The 22411-nt window shown below is 41.4% G+C and overlaps 2 protein-coding genes across 9 annotated transcripts in view; one reads left to right on the plus strand and one right to left on the minus strand.

Moving 5' to 3' along the window:
* The window catches only part of LOC106743265 (SUN domain-containing ossification factor), a 60648-nt gene extending 43978 nt beyond the window's left edge, over positions 1-16670 (plus strand). For 2 of the 7 annotated variants that reach the window (XM_014616932.1, XM_014616933.1), the window contains exons 2-6: positions 2140-2650; positions 5412-5998; positions 6551-8493; positions 9145-10413; positions 11430-16670. In XM_014616932.1, coding sequence (XP_014472418.1) covers positions 2499-2650; positions 5412-5998; positions 6551-8493; positions 9145-10413; positions 11430-11498 — 4020 coding nt within the window. In that variant the 5' untranslated portion in view covers positions 2140-2498 and the 3' untranslated portion in view covers positions 11499-16670. Of the gene's footprint in view, positions 1-2139; positions 2651-5411; positions 5999-6550; positions 8494-9144; positions 10832-11429 lie in introns of all 7 variants that reach the window. The other 5 variants (XM_014616929.1, XM_014616934.1, XM_014616931.1 and 2 more) reach the window with 4 other exon arrangements.
* On the minus strand, positions 16013-22111 carry LOC106743267 (methyltransferase-like protein 13). 2 transcript variants are annotated; one of them, XM_014616935.1, is made up of 8 exons: positions 21721-22111; positions 21517-21639; positions 20990-21218; positions 20692-20916; positions 19608-19867; positions 19139-19503; positions 18894-19072; positions 16013-17861 (listed from the first exon to the last, which is right to left on the minus strand). In XM_014616935.1, the coding sequence occupies exons 1-8, from the start codon at positions 21876-21878 to the stop codon at positions 17313-17315; spliced, it is 2088 nt and encodes a 695-aa protein (XP_014472421.1). In that variant the 5' UTR covers positions 21879-22111; the 3' UTR covers positions 16013-17312. The 2 variants fall into 2 exon arrangements, with proteins under 2 accessions (XP_014472421.1, XP_014472422.1); XM_014616936.1 differs by lacking the exons at positions 21517-21639; positions 21721-22111 and adding an exon at positions 21414-21436.
* Between the last annotated feature and the right edge of the window lie 300 nt (positions 22112-22411).

Below are 22411 nucleotides of genomic sequence, written 5' to 3' on the forward strand. Positions count from 1 at the left end.
AATTAGTTATACGCGGACCATTAGCCGAACCGGTAATATAGCTCGCCGGTACTTCTCGCCGCGCCAAGTATTTCGCGCGAAGTTCGACTTTCAGCGCGTCGCCGGGAATTTATTGCCGGCCACGATCGTGCGTACGTGTACTACCGTCAAATCACCGTGAGATTTATATTATCGCATTGCGATAAAAATATTTTTCGCGAGCTCGGAGATCGGGAGAGGAGAGAGGGGGCAGCAATAAATCTCCTTTCGATATCGAGTGCAAATATAAATTAACATCTCGCACGATGTTAATACTACGCGCGGCGCGCAAAAACGGATAGCTTCCACGGATTAATACGTTGGCTGCCACGCTGATTTTCACTGATTACTTCAATATTTCACTCGGGCTTGAATCGCCGAAGATACGGTAAATAAGTACGACTCGCGATGCATATATTTGTTAGTTCCATTTCCTTCATGGAAAGAAATTAATATCGATTCAAGACTCATATTCTCATATATAAGCAAAAATATCTAATTTTATGTGAAGATAAAACTTGTTTACACGAAGAAATTCCATATAATTTCATTAAAAATATTGATATTAATTTTTCTCCCTATTGCCTCTCTATCAGCTACAAATTTAATTTCTTATATTTAATTAATATTTCGTTAATGTTTAATTTGTTACAAGTAAGTTGGTTACATTTTATATATAAATTAGTAGAGAGAAAGAGAGAGGCACGACGATATTATAGCGCCGGTCATGTGTGACCTCCATGGCAGTAAACGTGTTAAAGATGAATTATATAGGTTAAACGAGAGGAACGGGTTCTCTCGATTCGGTGGAATCATTACAAGTCAACATTGACGGTGATTAGCTGCGATGTGATGTGACAGAGAATCGCGTGCGATCTCTCTTCGCGCCCTCGTACCAATTCCGAGCATTGAATATGCATGTCAGCGGCATCCTCCCAACAGCAGCCGTTTCAAACACATATACAGGCATCGATAATAAATGTCGCATGGCTCGTGCCTCTTAATTGAACACGTGCCATATAGGTAATACCGGAATAAACGACCGTGTAATCTTTGACGCAAACGATCCTCGTAAACGACACGCTCAAGTATACACGAGGGCATCATTTTTTACACAAGCGAGCGCGATATCAATCGACCACTTCATCCACTAGACCGCTTTGATGGCCGCGTGTTGGTCGGCTTTGTCTGTACCCGCATAGAAATTGTCCCATACACAGCATAGATTCCGATTAGAATATCCAAAATTGTATCAAAACTGATTATCTCATTACGGGTACCAACTAGAAATTTCATTTTTACGTCAAACATGAGATAAAGCCTCTTTTTCGTTAAGTTTCGTTAAGTCGCTGCGGCTTATTTCATCACCAGAGTAAAGTGATTTGACCGAATATCAGACTAGGAAGTTAAGTTATTCGATTATATTAATGTTAACATGTTTCATAGCACGCGCTTAGTGTTTGTATATTTGTAAAATATAGTGTTTCGTATATTTTATTCCATCGTAATGTATAAAATAGAAACCCAGAAAACAGTTTTCCGGAAGACGTTAGTGGTGACTAAATAGTCTCCGTTTACTTTTCCCACTTAGAATCTCGTATGTTCCAAACATTACACTTTTAGCTAGAACTTGTGTAAATTTTCCAACTGGATAATAATTTTGGAAAGTGAAATTTAATTAAATAACCTAGTGTTTAAGTGCGGAAGCTAAATACTAGATGTAGGGAAAAACAAAGTTGGCTAAATTAATTAAATTTTAGTTATATTGTGTGGACAACTATTTTTGGCCTATGGAAGTTAGTTTTTAGCTGTAAGAGCTGCTTCTTTTCGTCCGTGTAAAAAATTGGCCACGCTGGCACAGCTGTTTATTCCGAAACTGCCTGACATATATCCGCGGAGATGTGGAATTCCTTCGAACACTGGGACGAGATCTCTCTCTTTCTCCCCGTCCGTTCGACGCGTGTCGTCCCGATTGTGTTGAGAATATATTCGATATTCGGGAGAGAAAGAGAGTCACTTTCGTTGCTCTACATCCGCATCGGTATTTTAAATTCTGTATTTGGCGCGATCGAGTGACAGACCTTGGGTAGACTGCGCGATAAAGAATTCACACGTCGCTAGATCCAGCTGCGACAGATAGCCGCACACAATTCTCGCAAGGACAAGCTGACGCGTACGTGCTCCAAGCGGCACAGCTCTTCGATTACGGCTTTCCAGCGAGATAGAAATCGATTCGAAGACGAAGAGGACGGCGACGGCTCGTGATGCAACGGCCGGTGGTGTGCGCGAAGTTTCCTCTGCCTTTGCTGTGAGAGACTGTCGCGAATAGTGAACGTGTGACGCGCTCTTTGCGCGCGAGGCCGAGGAACAGGAAAATGGTGAACAAGTGGGAACAGCAGCAACATCAACGAGGAGTCGCGACGAGACGGGGCAAAGCAACGCCGAAGTCGTGACCGTCGTGCGCGCTTCAGCCTAAGGTCATGGCCAAAGGCATCGTCAAGAACAACGGTGGATGTCCTCTGCACTGGGTCGACAATTCCGCCGGGCAGCCCAGACACCTTCTCCAAGCGGCCGCCCTCTATTTGACAGTACTGGCCGCTTTATGGTGCATTCCCACATGCCTCTATCACCGGTGAGAGGAAAGCGTTTTATCAGGCTCGTCTCTTTGCGTTTAGACGTTCGGCGCGGAGCTCCTCGGAAACGTTGGCACGCGTTCAACTATCACCGCTCGCCTCTTAGACGAATATCAATTCTTCTTCCATTTCCTTTTGTGACTAGAACGTATCCTCGGAATTGAGATCTCCGAAAGTTTCGGCTGTTCCCGTGCTCGGTTGAATGGGCAGCAGGGAAGTTTGTTTCGAAAGGAATCACTGAAGAGCGAATTAAACCGTTTCTCGGTTGAAAACGATGCAAACGGAGGAAAGTCGACGCGGTAGATCGAAATATATATTATGCGAAAATGCAGAGCTCGTTTGTAACTAGTTAACCAGTTAAAAGTTAAGTTAAAAGGTTAGTAACTTTTAATTTAACTTAGTTTTAAATGAGTTAACCTTTAACTAAACTATATAAACTAGTTACTTTAAAGTGCATTAACTTTAAGTTATCAGTTTTTTTTTATATATAAATAAAAAAACTTATAAATTTTAAAAGTATTACAGGGGCTGCTTATAATATAGGATAAGAGAAATAAAAACATAATGCCAGCAAAATTCTTTTCATCTCTCTGAACGCGTTCTTTCTTGTATTTCTGAGCATAAAACAGATGATATTTTTGTATAAAAGATTACCTTTTCATCATTTTATATAAATTTAATCTACGATTAAAAAGTTAATTATGCAGCAACTTTATGTAAATTATGTAATTATTTAATTATATTAATTATGTAAAAACACAACACACACACACACATATTTATGTGTGCTTTGCATAATTAATTTTTAACTTAATTTAATTAAAAATAAAAACTGTGACCCAACCTTGCAAAAATATCTATATATGTGTGCTTCTGTCAATATTAATAATTATTTCGACATGGAATATTGATATCGGGATATCGATTCGTGAAAATTGACACGATATATTCTAATTGAAAATGATAACATTAACATATAGGAATAATTATTGCCACGGGAAAACATATCTCGCATATCCGCGAATACGATACGTTTCGCTCTAGACTGCAGTCGAGGAGACTCTATCGTACGTGCGCAGATTCCTCTTACGATGTTAATCTAGTTCTCATAACCACACGTCATATATTAAATATACGTCATCGCGTTGCTGTCCCGTAATATCAGAAAATTCCATGCATCTGGAAGTATCCAGGATTAGAGATGTTGTGATACTGCTGATATAACACTAGTATCGATATTTTTCTTCCAACACCAGATATTTCTGTATCGATGTTTTCTTTCGATATTTGTACCCATATCAGCAACTTTGTTTCGATATCTTTTCAAAATCTCTTTTTTTTTATCTTTTACTTAGTCGATCTTCAAGATATCATATACTTTTGCTTCATGAAAATTAGTGTAATATGCAACTAACATTTTAAATTTATCTTTTCTCATGATTTCTGTTACATTAATTTTATAGTTATTTGTTGGTTGCTGAAGTAAAAGAGAAGCGTCCGGACATTTTTACAAATGTGTGGAGCCAATCATGAGCGTCATTTTGCGTTGGGGAAGAGATATAGTAATTGGCAAAGGTATAGTAATTAGCATATCGGCATATTTAAAACAAACTAACTTTATCATTGAATGTGCAGCTGTTGATGATAAAGGAGAAAGTAGTTTATCGAAAAGCAGTGGGTTAAATTATAGTGTTGATTAACTCCATTGGATTAGATTGCAGCCAGAGGCCGCCGATATGCTAGTATATATGAATAGTGCGTTTATAAATCGTTTAGCAGCGCAACTTAAATATCGAGTTTCGGTCATTAATTAGCTCTAAATTGTGATATATTTTTTTATTTCTAACGTATTTATAATGAGTGCTACTGTGATAAGTACACGAATTATTATGACACGAGTGCCAATTATACTGTGATTTCCGTTATTTCACTTTAATATTTCATTTTAAGCAAGATTTTATTTTATTTTTTCAATATAACTATGTGTTTGCAGCGTAGAATCTCGATTAATCTTTATAGAAAAACGAATTCTACAAATGTCAGTTTTGCGTCAAGAGGCAGCTTAAAATAAAAATGTACCCTAAAACTGCCAATCGCTGTATCTCTTCTCCTATATTGTTTCTCCACGTATACTGCAATAATTTTTAGCATGCGATTTCTCGCTTCTGATGTCATCAAAACAGGATAGTCACAGCGAGAACACAGGAGCCTTAACACATCCCTTTTCAGGTTTTTCAAATCACAAATCATAGAAAGTCTAGTGCAGCAGGCAGAAGTATCTTATATATAGTAAGATTATTAGACGTATCTTTAAAAGATAAAATCCTTAAAAATAGTTTGCAAGATAATCATTTCTCTGATTTGTATATTTCCTCTAATTACAAATTATCTTTAAAGTTCCGATACCAGTGGTCGGTATTTTTGTTCTAACATTACTAATGATACCAATGATCTTGATTAGATACCCGTTTCAATATTAGCATCGATACTTTCATAGTACCACAACACCTTATCCAGGACACCTTTCGCGTTTCGAGGAATGTTACAGTCTGTTACTCGCTATTATGCGCACCACACGCGCGAGTTAACTGAAGTACAACTCGTTCCGCAGGATTACTAGACGGAACAAGTCGAGATGTGCAGTGAGATGCGGTAAACTCGCTCGCCAACTTCGCGAAAATACGTTATGCTGCATGCGGCGAAGCGTGCGATTCGCACTGTGAGCCAACAACGAGACGACGATCCTCTTTTTGTCCGCAGAATCTCCGAGACCGGGCAGGCGGTGGTGCTGACGCTGGTGGATACCGCAGCGGCGGAGCTGCAGAGCCTGGCTGAGCCGAAGATCAACCGTGAGCTGTCTTCAAGGTCGTCCGTGAAGAACTCCTCCTTGTTGAGCAGTGGGGTCGGCCAGCCCGAGCTGAAGGAGCAGTTGCCGACGACGCAGATCCCACCGCCGCCTGTCGTCGACGATACGACGGAACGGCCGAACGATACCGAGGTCGAGCAGGACGATGTGCTCTTGCTGAAGAAGATCTCCGAGGAGGCGCCGGAAGTCGTGGTGATCGTCAGGGCCGAGCAGAAGATCAACGATTTGGAGCTGGGGGTGGAGGACGAGGTCGGCCATGTGATATCCGATGAGATACCCAGGGTCGACGATGCGTTCACCACGGCGCCGGAATTGAACGACTCGGCGGCCCGGGCGCAGCTGGTCGGCGGCAGCAGGGACGAGACCGCAGCGGTCATACTGGACGGTCTCGTTTCCTCGGGCCCTACCGATCCGCATGAGGACATACCGTCCTTCAGCGAATGGGCGCAGAAGCGCTTGGAGGAAGCGGAGAAGAAAAAGAGTGAGCGTTCTCATGCTTGATTTTCGAGTATTCTTCAAATTATGTTCATTCATCTTATCATTTTGGGATTTTTTCTGGCCAGCCAGCATATCCGAATTCTTATCTCTGCAAATCCTCGGGGAATTAAATTTACATAGAGGAGGAGCCACCAAAACCGACATGCCATTTTGTTTTTAGGTTTTGTTGAAATGTAAAATTTAAATTTATTCGTCTGGATGCAAATCAGCAATGTTTCTCTACTAAAATATATAATAGTCTTGAAAATTATTACATATTTCTTACAAATAGCTATTTTTTAAGAGGAGTTGGGGCGCATTGACGCTTCAAGAAATTAGGTCTCAAAACCGACATTATTTGAAATTACATTATTTTATACATTTACTACATATCCTTACATACTATTTTTAATTTTCACATATGTCAATGGACAGGCGACAATCTTGATAATTTTCCTCTGTTAAATCTCTGATAAATCGAACTTGTCGAAATGAGTTTATTAGTAGAAATCGAAGGCTGCTTGGAAAATTGAATTTACGATAGCCGACGTTACAGCTCATCCAAACGCCTCTGTGCAAACACCGGGTGGCCCAGGACGAAGTGTGAGCGGTATGAAGGTGCGTTCGAAGAACTATGCATCGCCGGACTGCGGCGCCAAGATCGTAGCGGTGAATCCCGAAGCGCGTGGCGCGAAAAACGTCCTAGTGTCCACCAGGGACGAGTACATGCTGAACGCGTGCACGTCGCGCGTCTGGTTCGTGGTCGAGCTCTGTGAGGCGATCCAGGCGAAGAAGATCGAACTGGCGAACTTTGAGCTGTTCAGCTCGTCGCCGAAAGACTTTTCCGTTTACGTGAGCGACCGCTTCCCCACGAGGGACTGGAGCCCGGTCGGTCAGTTCACAGCTAAGGACGTGAAGGACGTGCAGAGCTTCGCGCTGCACCCTCACTTCTTTGGGAAATTCATCAAGGTCGAGCTGCAGTCTCATTACGGGTCCGAGCACTTCTGTCCCGTCTCGTTGTTTCGGGCTTACGGCACCAGCGAGTTCGAAGTGTTGGAAACCGAGACGGAGGATCAGATCCTGCAGGAAGCGAACGCGAGCGAGGACGACGACGAGGACAGCGACGAGGAGGAGCCGTTGGACAGCGAAGACGGCGACCCGTCGAGGAATCTCTTCGGCAGCGCGCGCGATGCCGTGCTGAGTATCGTGAAGAAGGCCGCGGAGGTCCTGGTGAAGTCCAGCGATCTCACCGGCAACAACATCACGGAGATTCAGCACAGCATCGACGGCGACAACATCCTGGACGACTCGTACACCAGCTGCATGACGCCCAGGTACACGATCCTCTGCGGCAACTGCACCGATCAGAAGTTCGCCAGTGTCTTCCAGCTGGTCAGCTGCAGGGACCGCCAGTTGGACGATCTGCTGCGGATCGACCTGGTGAACAGAACCTTGAGACGGGGCAAGCTGTGCGCCCTTTACGGCGTGGAGATCGACTCGTTCTGTCAGAAAGAGGAGGCGGACTTTGCGGAGGACAAGCGGGACGACGCGACGACGACGCGCTTCGACCTGGCGCAGGACCTCCAGACGTCCTTCTTAGCGTCCGTCTTCAAACCGGAGTACATCGCGGCGTTGTGCAACGTCTTGGCGACGAAGGAGCGCAAGGTGGTGATGAACACGAGCTACGAGATCTCCACGAACGCTTCGGAGGACGTCGCGAAAGAGGACCTTCTGTCCATCAAGGACACCGATCAGAACAACGAGGTCGTCTCGCATCATCAAGTATCCGCCACGTGCACTCTCGACTCGGACTCTCCCGTTTGCAAGACCGCCCCCTCCAGGGAGAACCGACGGCGCCTTTCGCAGGACGTCAACGAGGAGGTCGAGAATTTCAGCGCGACGTCCATAGAAAACTCCATCAGCACGGAGAGCTTGGCCTCGCAGATCAAGCCTACGAAGACGCTTAGTAAGGAGGATATGCGCAAGGAGTCGTCCGTGCCGATTCTGGAGCCTAGCAAGGAGCCCACGGAAGAGACGCTGCAGGCGGAAGCATTGACCACCGTTGCCCCGTCGTTGAACCTACCGACGCCGACCTTGAAGATCGCCGAGGACCTGCCACCGATCGCGGGTACTTCCGTCGAGATGGTGTCGCAGACTGTGACCAACGTCCCGTCGGTGAACGTCGACAGCCAAGAGACCGGCGACACTTTCGCGTCCGATACGGATAACGTCGAGGTGGGTGCGCAAGTGAAAACGGAGAAATCGGAGGGCGGCGAGCTAGAAGGCAGACAGGCGAAGGATCTCAGTGAGCAAGATGTTAAATTGTCGTCACAGGATCACCTCACGCTGGACACGTTGTTTTCCGACTTGAAGGACTTCGAAGGTGACGCGGCTAACATGCAGAACGGAGCATCCAGCGCGTCGTCGGTGGCCCAACCCACGGCGAGCACGGCGCCTCAGAAAGAGTCCGTTTTTCTTAGATTGTCCAATAGAATCAAGGTAAGAAACCTTTCAAGGAGAGGTCCTTTCCTTTTGCTAAGAATAGGACAGGGAGGTGTAAGATCACGATCTCGAAGTTTCTCGATTTCCCCTCATTTTCGCAGTGACGTAAAAATGACGATCGATTGTTTTCCCGAGTAGTTAGAGCCTTCTCTGTGATCTACATAAATTCTGAACAAATTTGGGAATAAATTAGAATTAAGTTTTACGTTTTTTTAGAATTTAAGTTTTTTTATCAGAAGAAGTTTTTAAATTAGAATTTAAGTTTTTTGTAAACGTGTCAATTTCGTCAACTTATATCCATATGTAATACAGGATTGCTTTTAGTAGTGGGAAAAATTATGAAGGTTGAAAATTAATCTTTGTATATGTAGAAAAAATCAATTTTCAACTTTTATTATTATTGAAAATCTTTAATGAGTTAGGCACCGGCCCGTTATTTTTATTAGCTGAGAAAAATGAGCAAATCCGTCATCTTATCCACCTCGTCATATTTGATCTCTCTTTCTCCTGTTCTCGAAAGAACGTCTCAGAATAATCCTCTCTTTTTTCAGAAGATAAAAAGATATTATAATTATTGATATTGTAATTACAAAGATTGTCCTCTACAATGAATGTTTCGCCAGTAACTCGGATTGTCACCCCCCTCAGGCTTTGGAAAGAAACATGTCGCTGAGCGGACAATACCTGGAAGAATTGAGTCGTCGTTACAAGAAGCAAGTCGAAGAGATGCAGCGCTCGTTCGAGCGCGCGGTGTCCGCGATGAGCGAGGAGTCCCGGAAGGGCGAGGAGCGTGAGGCGAAGAGAGTGGAGGAGATCGCCGTTTTGAGGGAGGAGATCGCAGTGCTCTCGAAATCGGTTCAGAGCCTCCTTCACGACCAGGACAGCTGGCAGAGTCGGATATCGGCGATCGGCCAGCACGCCTTGCTCATATGGTTCGAAGTTATGGTTATCACTTTGTTTCTCTCCTACTGTCGCAGAACGAGTGATCTCGAGGAGGACGAGAAGGCGAAGGACGCGAGGGCCGAAGGCGCACGTAGGAAGAGCGCGGAGAACTTCGGTGCTCAAGACGCGGCGAGGAGGACGAAGAAGCGGCGGCCTAGCGAGATCGCTTCTCACATCAACAGCACGTACCACGAGCTGATGATCGACGAGCGATGCCACGAGACGAAGAAGGAGCGCAAGAAGAAGCGCAAGAAGGAGGCGGTCGCCGCCGGAGGTAGAACAGCGGGCAACGCCGACGTGAGAGCGGAAGGGACTCGCCACAAGAGCGGGTTGAACGCGCTCCCCGGCGGCGCGACCTTGCCGTCGAGGAGAGCGTCGTCCATCGATCCTCCGCGCCCCAAGGAGTCGCAGGACACGTCCGGCAAGAGGCCGGAGTCCGCGCCTGAGACCAGCAGCGGTTGGTTCGACGACCAGCAGGCGGAGATAATCGAGCGGATCGCGCAGCCTGCGCGGCCTAGGATGGAGCCCGACCGGAAGGGCAGTTCCGACCTCAGTCACCGTGGCGACGAGTTCAGCGAATCGAACTCGTCGTCGGGTGCTGTGGATCGCTGCCTGGAAGGGCCGGTCGCGAACGAGAGCAGCTCGAGGTCGAAGAGCAGCTCGTTCAGGGCCGGCGGTATCCTCAAGGGCGCCAAGCTGAGCTCGCCCTCTTTCATGAAGACTGCCATAAGTTCGAGAAGTAAACGGAGACTCTTGTCGAACAGCGAGAGGTGGGAGAACTGGAACCAGGACTCGGAACATTCGAACAGCGTGTCTGTCCCATCCACGCCCACGGGCCCGTCGCCGCGGAGCAACGACAGCGCGAACGGCAGCGCCGCGCACGGCTTGATCGAGGAGAGCGACGAGTCGAGGAGCAGCAGCGCGACGCGCACGCCCAGCAAGAAGGAGAAGAAGAGCACCGGTCTCAGGAAAATGGTGAGAAAGTTTTTCTGATTGAAGTAGAATCGCCAGAGGTACAGGCTGAACTGGATCACCGATGTCCGCGTCGAATCGATCGCCACGCAGACCGCGCGATTAGGCTTTGCTCGCCGTCGCGCGTGATGAGTTGATGAAGTAGCCGACCTGGAAATGGGAAACGCACTGTTAGAAGCAGAGACCGCCGCATCGTGGGAATTGGAAGCGCATACCGCGCGGATGCGGGACGCCACGGGCGTGGGCTGCGAAACGGTTTGAACGCGGCTGATGAGAGAAATTCTTTTTGTCTAATTCGCCTTCTCATCGTACGCTTTCCCATCGGCCGCACTCTGAACCTCAGCTGCGTCCAAATCGCTTCCCACTATACACCCGTGGACAGTGATTCGTTCCCTCTAAATCTAGCGGCAGGTGCCAAAAGGTGCTTATTCTGTTTTACCTAAAGAAATCGTCTCGTAAAACTCCTATTAGACTAGTGTTGGAATTTAAGGTTCGCGAATTAGTAATTAGAATTTGACACGGTCATTCCGATCCTGGCTCGTGATGTTCCAATTAGTCAAGTGTCAATTTTCAATGATCTAATTTGCCGTTTACATAAATATCCTCCTGGTTAGAACAGGTTAGACCAGAGTGGGCGTCTTTTAGACTTCCTCCGTTAGATCTAGGGAGGATGAATGATCGAGTCTGTCACTGAACTAGCGCAAACTTTCGGAACTTAAATAGGAACAGATGTATAACTGCGTGTGACTTGGACTAATTAACGGAAACGTGAAAAGTGAAAATGCCAAATGTCTTCAAATTAGATAATTTACACTTTCTCACGAGTTCACGCTAAAGGAGAGGATTCTTGATCTACCACCTGAGGGTCATGAATCTGTTCTCGAGTAAATTCGCGAAAAGTGTAAGTTTTCTAACTTGGAACTTTGGAATTTTCACTTTTCACGTTTCCTCCCTAGGAAAAAAATTATACGATTGATATCTTAAACGCAGCTAATGTCTACGGGTGTGTATTTGCGTAGGCGAGAGGAAGCTTTGTTTGGCTACAGGTATTTGCTACGCATGTGATAGTGGCATCTCACGTCAGATGATGGGGGCTCCCAATTCCCACGATTCGGCATCTCTAGGTAGAAGATCGAGCCGGAGGAAGATTGACCAAGCAAGTATAGGCGCGTGAACATTCGCGTTCAGTGAAATCAAAAAGGCGGGCGAATGGAGCTGACGAAGAGACTCGTGAACCGCAGTTACAATGCAATATTGAGGGCTACAATTTATAATTCGAAGAGGACGGGAATGTAATTCTGTAAAAGAACGCACTTTCTAGAATTTGCTCTCGTTCCCCCCGTACAACGCTATCTGGGAATCATTTTCGCGAAATTTCCAAATGCTGCGCTGAAAACAAAAAATCTACATTCAAGCAAATATTTGCCAAGGAGTATTGGAGTAATTATTTTACTTGGATTTTACTTGGATTGGATTAACCCCTTGGCACACAATGACGTCTGGGAGACGTCATTTGTTTCGGGTGTCATTGTTGACGTCTCTGAAACGTCAAGAACTTTCTCCGACGTACGCCGATTTTATTGTTAATTAATATCGTATGTCAATCTTATTATATTCCGCTCTGTTTCTAAGTTTACACAACTGCTTAATTCAGCCAAGTCAAATAGTATTTTTGGATCTCTTCGAAGTACGTTTTATTCGTATATCAAGGCGTTAAGTAAATATTACTCAAATATAGCGCTATTTTCTTTTCGAATAATATTTACTTAGAATCCAAGAAAAATCATTACTGCGATATTCCTTGGCGAATGTTTACTTGAATGTAGCATTTTCCTTCAGTGTGTAAACCAAGGCGGAAACTAATATAATTCGCGCGGCCACCGAGTTTGAAAGATCGGTCCCGTCCTGCTTATTATCAGAGTATACCGAAACGAGATATAAATGTTATGCTTCGTAGCCGATATGTTCCTCTCTCGTTCCAGGATTCATTCTCGGTATCTTGATAGCATCGCGTGCGTGCAGATCTGTAGATATTAATTAGTCCCGCACATACACACACACACGCATAGAGTTCCATACGTAGAAAAGGAGCCTCGACTGGCGGGAAGGACAATACGATAGTGAATGCGAACGAAGACTGCAAAAAATTATTACAACTGTCGCACAGCGATGTATACGACGAGATGCGCGTGTATGTGTCGCTGTCGCAACTGCGTTTCACTCGTTAATAAGCAAATTATCACTCGTGATATCAGTACGACATATGCATAGGATACGCGGATTTTGCCACGGAGAGTACTTCGATGTGCGACTTAGTCATAAGCGTGAAACTGCGGGATGATCGTCTGCGAGATTACCCCACCGTTGCTAGGAGCGCCCGAGCGAAAGATTATTTATAAAGATGTAGATTAGTTTCTATATGTAGGATATATGTATATAATTATAAGAGGGAGATCGGTCTTGATCGACGCAACGGCAGCGACTACAATGGTCTAAGAAGCGTTTCTACGTTTTCGTGTTAGATCGTCCGGATTATCTCATTTTTACCTGTATATCTAACTATCGCCAAAGAGAAAGAGAGTGAGAGAGAGAGAATGAGTGAAAGAGTGAAGTGCCGCGAGTCAAATCTTAGAACATCGGTGGTAGCTGTCGCAGTCACACATCAATTACTGTACTGTGTAAAGTAAGTCCAAGTACGAGCCATTCGCGGCTCCATTGGCGAGTTCAGTTTTATCGGTAGCGTAGATGAGTACACTGAGATATACTCATTTAATTGACTCAAGCGAAAATTCTTCTTTCGATATGGGCAAATATTTTAGTTCGAAAAATCAAAGTTTGCTTCTCCGAAACTGAAACTCCGAAAATGAAAAAGACTTGAATCGGAGAACCAAATTTGATTCTCACAAACATCCGTTCGCCATATTCACTATATTCAAGAATTTTGTTTGAGTCGATTAAATGGGTTTTTTAGGGTATGAAAATCTACGAAGACCCACAAAGGCGCTTCGATTTCTTCATTCGTAGCACTCAGTCTACTCGACGTTCTTCGAATCTTCATGTTGTGGCGATAATTGTGACGCGAAAAGTAAAAGAAGAAGAAACGTTTACTCAACTAGTTTCATTGAATCGTCGTAAATTACGTATCGTGAAGGAATCAGCCATACGGAAAGAAATCTCCTTACGTCTTCTCTGCGGGAAGAGTGAATAATTAAATCTCGGTTTCCTGTGGTGTATACAGAGTAGAGATGTATCATATTTGAAGCTGTTTCTTTCGGTTTTCATGATTCAGAGCGTTGGCATGATACTTTACAAAAGAAGAACACGTTATACATTGAGCCTTTAGATGAGAAGCGTTTTACATAATCTGTAAGTACTTGCGTGTTTAATCTTTTGATTGAAAATGTCGAACTGTGTACCCTGCCTGTCTTTACGTTGACCCCTCGATTTACGAAGTGTGCAGGCGTCGCGTTTTACGGAGAACGCTTTAGATTTAAGTCAGTATTTATAGGAGAAACCGAAGGGGCTCGGTAAGAATTAGATAAATTCAATACGCCTAATAAGTGAATTACTCGCTTTTTCTTCGACGTATATCAAAAATTCATCAACTTGTCGCGGTTTTAGTTTGACTGCAAGAAAACAAAATTGTGTCTTACGCACGCCTATTAACAATGGCTTTCTTTTACGACCAAAATATATTATAATTACGAAAAAAAAAAAGGCAATACTTTTCATCATCTTCGGCGAAAAATACGAAATACTCGATGAGACGTTAAAGTATCTCAGTATCTTTCCTTTTCCTTCGTGGATGACCGTAGCGATTTACTTTTTATCCAAGTTCCTTCTTAACGTGGACTTCTGGTTCTGTCGCACTACCGAAGTATTCCCTTTCTCGATTTAAAACTTTTTTACTTGACCGAACATTTGCCGCGAAGATATTCCGAATATTAACAACGATCGTGCCAGCATTTTGTATTTGATAAAAGAATGCGCTGTGATAAAACCTCCTGGGATTTGCTAATTGTTGCAAGACGGATGAGTGCAGATGGAGAATTGTGATGTGAAGAAAAGGAAAGGGATACTGAACGGACGAAGGGATATGGAAGGCGAAAAGGAGGAGCAAACATTCAGAATGACTTAAACTTTAATAAAAGACGTGTCCTATTACTTAACGTGCATTTAAAGACTACACATATAATAGTTGATGATGTATGCATATGGTATATATCATATAATATGCTTGAATAAAGCTGGAGCTTTTTTTTTCGAGCTTCCCATGAATATATTTTCTAGGCTTTAAGTCATTGTTACGCGCGTATCGTTAAACTAGTGATTATTTATATGCAATGTGATGAAATACACTATAGCAATTATTTATCAGAATTACTATTCTTGTGAGCGGAATCGTCATTGCCATTGTCATGATCGTAGCGCAGAGATTTTTGTATAGCTTTTGCAGAGCGAATGCGGATCACAATTAATGAAAAAAAAGGAGCTCGTTTGCCAAGTTCGTTCGTAGTTTTACATTTAGATATTTATTCTTCCTATCGATCGTACGTTAGAGTATGCGTCACGATTTAATTATAAATTATATTATTCGCTTATGATTTTTTTTTATTTTACACAGAGAAATATATATTTAATAGAGTAATACTTAAGAACACACACACATACACACAATACACAAAACATACCATTAAATTTACTAATAATTTCCCATTTGAAAGAATATGTGTAACTTATTAAGTATGATCTAAGGTATTACTTATGTTCATCCTAAAATTAATAAATTATTCCTCTGATCTGATAGAATAGGAGATAAAAATAAGATAAAATGTATGGTAAGATATCTCTCGTGCGTTCATATATGCGAAGGGAAAATTTTTCTCGAGTTCCACTTGTTGATAACATCATAAAGCGATCGAGGGTAAACGAGCTTGCTTCATTTTCGTACGACTATTCTGCTAGTCTGTAACCGCGAGGCATATGTTATATGTATCATAACGCATTAGTTTTCTTTCAAAAGCAATCCGGGGCGAATATGTGACGTTTTAGTCTTTACGAATGTTCGAGTGATTAGAAATTAAATGTTGCGCATATTCGTGCGGATTCCTTTAGATAGACACGTGTGTACAGGAAATTTGTAAATATATTGTAGAAGTGAAGCGATAATCAGTATCGTATAAGTGAAGCGATAATCAGTATCGCAGTATGATGATATTCTCAATTATACATATATACATAAAACAGCTTATAGCTGTGATAAATAGACCCCCCTCCCTCCCTCTTCTCCTGGTCATAATAAAACTGCAACCATTACGATAAAGGATTTTATTTAGTGAGAAATATATTCATAAATAGGCATACTTATTTATTAAAGATCTTCATTCCCTTCAATTTTCCCATGTTTTTGAGAGTTCCGTATAGCGGAACAAGAGAAGCAGAGTTGTATTGCTACGAATCGTTGCTATTGTGCCCATTATACGCGTTAAACATTAGTCGATGTCGAGCAAAATGTATGAACGAATATCGAAAAAGCATGTTTTGAATATGTATACATTAAAAATATTCAGAGAGGTATATATTCAAAATATTCCAATATATATGTATATGTGTGTGTGTTATATTTGATAACGTATACACGATCATATATATTATACATTCGAAATCGTTATTCGTCATTCGTGTGTACATTTTGATCTCATGAAAATATGATCTTGATATTAAATGACATTAAGTAGTGAATTTATTTTCGCCCAGAGATCGACTCTCCACTTCTTTGCGTCATCCTCAACATTAATTCATTAAGTGCGCCTGTTTTATGTATCCGTGTTACAGAGTGAAAACCGTTAATTTTATACTTTTACGTTTATAAATATTTATTTATTTCCTTCTTTTCTGCTATAGACGTGTCCTCCCCTGCAATTTCGAGAGAAATTTACAATGTATCCGAGTGAATATTCGAACGAGTATCTCTGGATGTTCATCGAAATTTTGTATTAGAATAAGTATGTAAGAGAGAGCGAAAAATATGCGTGTACGCGTGCGTGGAAAAAGAGAATATACTTAAGATCATTTGCGCCTATCGTTGAATGTTTAGTCAATTATTGTAACGATTGTTACTCATGCGCCTGAATTTTAATCATCGCTTGTAATTAAATTGTACGCCTGTAAATATATATGAAAGTAATGCACGTTGCGCGTATAATGAATTGATGAAGAAATAAAGTTGCCAAAAGACTCGTCATACAATATATACCATACATGATTTTTGTGCTTTCTTTCTTCAACCCGTCTATGAATCGCTATAGCGCATTGATGGAATACATACGTTGAGACGCATAAAACATTACGTTTGTAATTTTAATTATTTATTGTGAGAAACGTATTCGTGCAGAATAACAGAGATTCAGGCCCAATAGGTCCACCGAGGATGTAATATTTGTCATACGTCAACTCGTAGAAAAAGCTATTGAATTCAACAAGCCAGTCTTTATGTGTTTTGTGGACCTGATATCAACCTTTTACGCCTGATTATGGCGTATGCAGTGGAAACAAGGGCGGATACTACTCGCACCGAAAATCTTCGAACAACAGAGATACATACTCAACGTAAAACAAATCACTGAAAACACGCTTCTTGACCGAAGAAATGATGAGATAAGGGATGTAGCGAGATGGGCTAGAGGGAGGAGAAGAGAGCGAAGAGACTATGTGGATTGTATGGATGAGAATCGTTTGGTCAAAATTGTACGAAACCTAAATCCCAAAAGACCGCCAAGAAGATCAAAAGATGGAGCGAAAGCTGGACCTCAGTCTTTCAAGAACTTGACTGAGGCACATGTCGAAGGAAACAGGATTTGATTCTAGGGGGATGAAGAAGATGAAGTTTTTGTATAGAAAGATTAAAATTCCTTAGACAGACTTTCCAAAAGTGCGGAGACGTCGAATGCTTCTTCGAAAGAGGATAATTTTCTCGCGGCAGCTTGCTTGTTCAGGTTGGCAACGGCGAGTTTCAGTATGTCCCCCCATTCCTTCTTATCCTTCTTTTCCAGGGAACACATGATGATTTCGTTCACTTCACCCTGAATAGCGTAACAAGTGATCGACTGGAACGCCAACCGTAAGGCTCTCTTTGCCTTGTTTTTCAAATCTAAGTCTCTGCTGACCAGGTTCAAGATGAAAATGCCGTCTTCCGTCAAGAGGTTCGCGACCGCTTCCAACTGCGTCGAATCGAGAAACTCTCTGGGCGGGCAACTCATCCCGACAGTGGTATCTTTATTGTCGATGTCGAACAGTATAGCCTTGTACTTCTTCTTACAGCGTATACTGTATCTGATAAATTCGATTCCATCCGCGATCTCCACTTTCATTCTGTCGTCAAGAATGAGATTGAAATACTTGGTGGCCACTTCCAGCATTGCGTCGTCGATTTCAACAGCAGTAATTTTCAGCTGAAATGAACGAAAGTTTCAATTCATCGTGCATAAAGCTGCCGTCCCATATAGAAACGGAAAAGATATAGTAAGGTATAACCAAATCAGTGCGATTGCCGGAAATTCGAACATATATATCTCAGACGATTATGACTTTCTACTGGATATATTTGGTCATCGATAAGTTATATTACTGTTAAGTAATATTATCGCATTATCATACGTGTACACAAGGTGTCCCAAAATTCCTGCAGAGTGTTAGATTCTTAATACCAAAAGAAGCAATTTTTTTCTCAGCGAAAATATCCTGCAAGGTCATTATTTATAGTGACTTTTTAATTTTCAACATAAGATATCATTGAAGCTAAACCTTAGATTCTGTAGATTAAGTAAAGTTTACTTAAAATTGACCGAAGAAAATAATCTTATTCGCCCGAAGTTTAATTCGCGAAAAACCTTATTTTATCAATCGCTTATTTCTTGGATACTGTTGTACGAACCCAATTTTGATCAAGGAAAAAGTTACTCTTTTGATATAAAAAATCTCTTTAGACACTTCGCATGCGGGAATTTGGATATTCTGTATATGTATATATTCATATTTAATATCTGTTCCGATCTCAAATTATCGGCTTCCTCATCCAGCGGATTTTACAAGATAAAAATTAAGAGAATTCTTATTTCAAACTTATTATAACTTTTATGAATTCCTATAACTATATGTTCTATAACTATGAATTCCTATAACTGCACTCAAATTATATGAAAAATTCCTAGACTTTATCATAACTACATATTTTCTTCATAAGACTGATTATTTTTATTAATTGCAATTAAAAGATTTGATTTTTCATTTTTATGGATTTCTATTTTTCCTGTGCATGAGAAATACGGTTACTTATGATTGAAGTGGAATGACAAACGATTGGTTATCCCTCCTATATTTCATTTCCGTTCTGTTTTTCTATTCTACAAGGAACGACATTCTAAAAAGGAAGGAATCGCGATAACGTTGGGTCTGATGAAAAACATTAGGACAGTGATACATACTTTGGGAAAACAATGATGCAAAAACGAGCAAAGTCCACCACCCCCTAGACCTATAATCATAATCTCGTCCGGCTCGTTGATATCTATCACTGTGTTTACACCGGCGCTCATATATACATGATGCTCACAGGCTAGAAATCCAAAATCGAGCTTCTTCCCCTTTTTATGTACGTTTTTAGCTGTGAAAAATTACGACAGGGATAAGTTAAAACGACCCGCCAGATTGCTCGTGTGTCGATACATACATTTCATAAACCTCATCTCGCTCTGGATAACGTAGGGATTACTCAAGAACACGAGCCGTCTGAACTTATGGCCGTCTTTCTTTATATCTTCGACCACAAACGGCCCGCTCATAATGCTGTCTCCCTCGTAGCAAACGCTGCGAACTGCAATGTCTGGTCCCAAGGACAAGTAAGGGATATCGCTCACGCCGCAGAGACCGGCTGGTGCTAGATTGCGCACGCATTCTGCCAGCTCGGCTTGCACGGCATCCAAACTCTCGAATTTGTGCTCTCTGTTTAAGATGAAGATCGCGAGCCTCTCTCGCCCCGTGTTATCCAAAACCTGCAGCCGCCCCTCCTTCGTACAGAACAACCAATCCATCTCCCTGTTGAATCGGAAAAGAATACATTGTAACCGACTCGACATAGTTCGACATTTGATATCGACGCATAAATTTACCCGCGAAAAGGAAGAGGATGTCATACTTACCTTCCTTGTGGGACTATAAATGCCGCATATGTCTTCGCTTTGCGTATGCGCGGCTGTTCGAGAACGCAGACGGTATAACGCGGAAGTTTTTCCTTTGGCCGATACAGGTCAAAGATTATTTCACCCACTTTAGTGGTGTTTTTATTACGAAGACTGCTGCAAATCATCGCCGACTGTTGCGCGCACAATATTGCGGACATCATGTCGTTCGTGGATGATACGCGTTCAGGTGTGTCGTCGGTCAATGCAAGCTCGAGCAACTATCGAGATCATAATTTTCAAATAAGTTGGACGTACTTGCTTACCCGGTCAATCAGCTAATCCTAGGGATGTTGTGATACTATAAAATTGTAAATACTAATATTGAAACGGGTATCTAAGAGTATCGATATCATTCATGATAATAGTATCAGAACAAAATATCAATACCAATTTTGATATTGGAACTCAAAACTTAAAATTGGACGAAATATAAAAATCAGATAAATGTTTGTCTTGCAAGCTACTTTTCAGAGTTTCGTACATCTACGCATAATAATCTTCAGTGATATAAGGTACTTCTACACTTTTGCACTAGACTTTCTATGATTTGTGATCTAAAAACTTGGAAATGGAGTTATTAAGACTTATGTCCTCGCTATAACTGTCCTTGATAACATCAAAAGCGAGAAATCGCATTCTAAAAAATTATTACGTTATACGTAGAAATTAAACAATATATGCACAAAATGACACTCATGATCGATTCCACACACTATCAAAAATAACACTCTCTTCTTTTATTTCAATAATCAATAAATAACCGTAAAATTAATGCAACAGCAATTATGAGAAAAATTAGGTTTAAAACGTAAGTTGCATATTACACTAATTTTTATAAATACATATTTTGGAGATCGACCGAGCAAAAATAAATAAAAGATATCAAAACAAAGTAGCACTGATATAGCTATGAAAATCGAAAGAAAATATCGATACAAGAATACCTATTATTGAAGGAAAAATATCGATACCAGTATTATGAATAGTATCACAACATCACTAGCAAAACAACGTGACAATTCTAAGAATAATCTTTACGGACAATAAGATCCTTTGGTAATTGGGTGGCTTTCGTCGCAATGACCATGAAAACTGGATATGAGATGCCCTCTTCCATTCGTGCCTTTGCTTCTACTTGATGGCATCGAGATATGTTAAACATGAAGCCTGAAGTAGGGAAATAAGACAAGAGCTCTTTAAGAATGTGCTCCTGCAGTAACGATACGCACATGTACTTGCCACCATGGCGTAACACTCGTTTAATTTCCTGAAGGTTTTGCCAGTTGTTAAAATGAATGTTATACAAAGAGTTCATCTGTGTATGATCAGTGACAATATACCTCAAAATATTTTTCCACTGTACGCAGCTGTTTCAGTACTGCAGCCTGCTCATTGTCTGGCATTAAAGCATCCAATGTACCCTTATCTAGAACTATATCGAACTTCTCATCAGGATACGTCATTTGGGTGGCATCCATGTGTTCAAACACTAAGTCTGGTCTTTTAGCATTATTTATATCTTGCATTTGTTTGATGACAATGTGTGATATATCGATATTAGTGATATTTCTAGAAAAAAATTTATAAATTTACTCATACTATTTAATACTATATAATTTATAAATATAATCTATATAATTTATAAATATACTCATTAGATATATAATGATTATTTAGATTTTAGATAAATATAGATCTCATTAGATAAATATACTATATAATTTATAAATATACTCATTAGAAACAATATTAACTGTTAATTACCTATCGATTAGCTTCATAATCAATCCTGACTATAACTAAGCATTAAAAAGAATATATATATATATATATATATATATATATATATATATATAAATTATATTACCTGTAACCTTTATCGTACATTGACATACTTAGCTTAGAATTTCCACAACCAACAACTAAAATGTCATCCTTCCATTTGATATTTATTAAAATAAAGTGAAACAATTGTGAAAATTCGCCGTACCTAAACCCCCAACAAAAATAATTAACAACGCCCTGTGTAATAATCCTAAAAATTACTAACAAGGCCAAAATATTTGTATACCATTCAAAGGCTTTTTCGCCACGTTTTTCGAAAAACTCATTCCAATATTCCGCATGACTGAATTCTTCATGCGTTTTCGGTAGAAGATTTATGTTCTTCTCCTTCTTCGGTTTGCACAGCCAATTATTCACGTGCTTCTTCCTCATTTTCCGACTCATGTTTTATAAATGGCAAAGACGCACAATGTTTAAATTTATATTAGGTTAGATTTTAAAATTATATTATACACTGTATACAAAATTTAAGAATACATAGAACGCTTGCTAGAGAAAAATCTGATATATAAACTTATCAAGTCCGTTATACATTAAACTTGAAAATAAAGACACAAATATTTCTCTTCGAATTCGATATTGTTACGATCTGACTGTCCTCGACTGCCTGGACAAGAACGCAGAACAGGATTGCTAGTTGTCACGACCTGAATTTCCCCAAAAGTTGATAAATGGGGAGAGAAATAAAAGAAACTATGTTGGACGATGGGTGCGTTCGAAGAAACGCTGTTTAGCGTTCATGCGCATAGCACCCTAAAATGGCGCGGACTTCAGTTGCAAGAAGGATGGCGGCGGAGCATCGCGTAATCGACAATTGATCCCTTTCTTGCCGCGTTTTCGTTTCGCCGATCGCGAGTCTTGCACCGATATCATTGCTAGGAATGACGTAAGTTTGATGTTTTCGTCGTATGATACTT

Source organism: Dinoponera quadriceps, unplaced genomic scaffold (genome assembly GCF_001313825.1).
Source record: "Dinoponera quadriceps isolate SergipeBrazil2010 unplaced genomic scaffold, ASM131382v1 scaffold616, whole genome shotgun sequence".
Classification (NCBI taxonomy): Eukaryota; Metazoa; Arthropoda; class Insecta; order Hymenoptera; family Formicidae; genus Dinoponera; species Dinoponera quadriceps.

What these genes read in the sequence shown, in the direction of transcription:
- LOC106743267 (XM_014616935.1), bottom strand. Translation starts at nt 21,878, where the DNA reads ATGAGTCGGAAAATGAGGAAGAAGCACGTGAATAATTGGCTGTGCAAA. An exon ending in TTTATAGTCCCACAAGGAAG is followed by an intron (nt 19,504 to 19,607) that starts GTAAGTATGACA and finishes CCGATTCAACAG; the next exon opens with GGAGATGGATTGGTTGTTCT. An exon ending in TGCATCATTGTTTTCCCAAA is followed by an intron (nt 17,862 to 18,893) that starts GTATGTATCACT and finishes CGTTCATTTCAG; the next exon opens with CTGAAAATTACTGCTGTTGA.